The sequence below is a fragment of the Phragmites australis genome, chromosome 6 (genome assembly GCF_958298935.1).
Source record: "Phragmites australis chromosome 6, lpPhrAust1.1, whole genome shotgun sequence".
Classification (NCBI taxonomy): domain Eukaryota; kingdom Viridiplantae; phylum Streptophyta; class Magnoliopsida; order Poales; family Poaceae; genus Phragmites; species Phragmites australis.
This window is the reverse complement of record NC_084926.1, coordinates 21,348,549-21,351,330: the sequence shown is the minus strand read 5'-3', so window position 1 is coordinate 21,351,330 and position 2,782 is coordinate 21,348,549. Positions and strand designations below refer to the sequence as shown.

General features: G+C 44.3%; 1 protein-coding gene across 1 annotated transcript; it reads right to left on the bottom strand.

The window, feature by feature from the left end:
- Positions 1 to 1,319: 1,319 nt before the first annotated feature.
- LOC133920537 (protein indeterminate-domain 16-like) lies at positions 1,320 to 1,869 on the bottom strand. Its single transcript, XM_062365151.1, has one exon. The coding sequence runs from the start codon at positions 1,824 to 1,826 to the stop codon at positions 1,320 to 1,322; it is 507 nt and encodes a 168-aa protein (XP_062221135.1). The 5' UTR covers positions 1,827 to 1,869.
- Positions 1,870 to 2,782: the final 913 nt, after the last annotated feature.

The window sequence follows — 2,782 nt, the reverse complement described above, 5'->3', positions numbered from 1 at the left end:
TGACTTAATGAGACCATTTTCGCTACAACAGTGATACTTGACGCTGGCGGTTTGAAAACTGCCAGTGATAGTTAGTCCCAAAATCTGATATTTGAGACCGAGAAAACAACCTTTTGCACCATGGCCACCATCATGGTCGCACGTTGCAAGCCACAAGCCAAACTCCCAACCTCTCCCTTAGCGCTAAACCTCCTTAATTACCATCTACCTATTGCTGAATGCTTATAGCACTTAGATATTTTCTCCTTTTCACCCTTTTTGTCCAAAGCTTTTGGACCATAATCCATTGAGGGCTCCGTGTAGTTATTATAACCAAACACACCCAAAGTTGGAATGCTTATACAACAGCTGGAGGACCGTGGTTGGAATACTTCTATAAATTACCACTACTACAACAGAAAGAGTTATCTCTGTCCTCTTTCACTATTGGTTTAGTAATAACTAGTAGTGATAATATATCATTATCGGTTCGTAAGCTCAAGACGTACATAAAAAGTCAAACTAAGAAGAACCGACAGTGATACCAGTTCATAAAAAAATACGCTTTTAATAATTGGTAGTAATAAGGCCATCACTGCCAGTTTGTAGCTTCGATGAGTAAATCGGCAGTTATTGCGGTAGTGATAATCCATATTATCACTATCAATTCACGTAACGAACTAGCAGTGATATAAATTATCATTTCCAGTTCTTAAGATTATTCTGCCAATTGATATACTTATCACTACCGGTGATAAGTATATGGATTATCACTACCGTAGTAACTGAGCTACATGAGCTGGCAATAATTTATATTACAAGAAATAAAATTTACATTTGTGTGTAGTATCACTGCTAGTTCATATAGCTTACTGCTGGTTTAAAAATCGTAGTAATGCAGTTTTTATCTGTTCCTATCAGATCAATATATAAATCTATCATAAATACATGCAATAAGCTCACCATCCAGGCATTGACACATTGCTATCCACCTGAGCCAGGAATCCTCTGACGACTACATTATACAATATATAATGTATGAAGAGCATACATTGATGGTTCGTGTCTCATGTCTGGGTGGTGAGCCTGTTGCACGTATTTATGACAGATTTATATATTGATCTGATAGGAACAGATCAATATATGCTCTTCATTTGCTTTCTTGTAGAATACAATAGGCTCACCATCCTGACGGAATCCAGACGATCCGATCCCAAGTTGAAGCCTGAATTAACTGACATAAATACACTCATAAATAAAGTAGTACTTATAATAGCAAATTATTAAGGTAGCTCTGAGAACATGCATGCATGCATGGCATGGTGCCACGGTCTATCTAGTTATGGGTGGAAGCGCAGCATGCAGGCGTGGCAGGTGATCTCGAGCGCAGCGGCCATAGCCTTCATGCGCTCCACCTTCTCCACCTCGCCGCGGGCGCGCTCCCAGATGGCCCGTGCCCGCGCGAACTCCCGCTCCGCCAGCTCCAGCTCCCGCCTCGCCAGCTCCATCACGCGCTCCGCGTACGCCCACTCCGCCGACGCCATCCGGTCCTGCTCCGCCGTCTGCCGCTTCACTGCCTGCACGTCAGCCGCCGTACCCGCTGCTGCTTTCTTATTCTGATCAGCCAGGGCTGCTGGTGCCGCCGCCGGCTGCAGCGGTTGAGTCGTCGGTGGTCCAATGCTGATGGACAGGCTCAGGTCGAGCTGCGGGTAGTAGGAGGGGCTCGCTGGCGGCCGAGGGGCGAGGAAGGAGGCATCACGAGGCGTGACTGTGGGGAGGAGGAGAAGCTGGAGCTCCCTCTCGCTACGCTGGTGCTCCATGGCCGCTGAAAAGAGTGGAGTGAGCATGGGGCCGGGGTGGTGGTGGTTTTAGCTAGCTAGGCTTCTTGGGGTGGTGGTGGCGGCGTGGTAGTATGGATCTTTATACAGTAACGTTGCCGCTGATTTTATAAGTAAGCCCATGCAATCATCACTGCCCTAAAAACACCTTTCGTTGACTAAGACTTCAGGCCACGTTATTGTATAAAGATCCATACTATGAAGACTCGCACGAGTTACAAATTACCGCGTAGGTAATTGTCTGGAGTAGGGATTATGACGTGATGATTGCATGGATCTTTATACAATATAGGCTCTTGGTTATGATGTGATTGCATCACCCGCACAAGATTATGACGTGATTATGACGTCCGGTCCCGATGGGTGACAAAACCATCGGGACAGAACCAATAAATCGAGGCCACGTACTCGGGTATTGTAAGTCCATGTGATGATGCCTAGAATTGCTGTCTGGTGGCTTTTTCGAAACTAGCAGCTTAGCTTTAGTTAGTGCGGCACAATTTGGGTAGGCTGGCCTCACAGTTGGCCTTTGCGCCATTAACACATACTCCTGGCATCTCTGACAAAGAATTCAGGCCCATTTGTAACGAGGTAATTTCATCAAAATTTTGCTAAAGTTAGACCCTGTTTGTTTTAGCTGTAGATTGTGAAAAGTAGTTTATAGATTGTGGATTTTAAGAAGCTGGATTGTAAAATTTGAATTGTAAAAAGTTGGATTGTGGATTGTTAGAATCTGGTGGAAAGTAGATTGCTGGATTGTTACAATCTGTGTGTTGGATTGTAATAATCCAGCTTTTTCAACCAGCTATTTGTTTCAGCTTTTGGATTGTGATCAGAATCCAGCTTTTACGATCTAACTGTTTGTTTCAGCTTTTGGATTTTGATCATAATTCAACTTTTATAATCTGAAACAAACAGGGCTTTAGTTCAGATCCCGCATAGCGGGAAGGAATTCCTACGTTCCA

Excerpts from the sequence above, each read along its gene's own strand:
- LOC133920537 (XM_062365151.1), bottom strand. The coding sequence starts at position 1,826 with ATGCTCACTCCACTCTTTTCAGCGGCCATGGAGCACCAGCGTAGCGAG.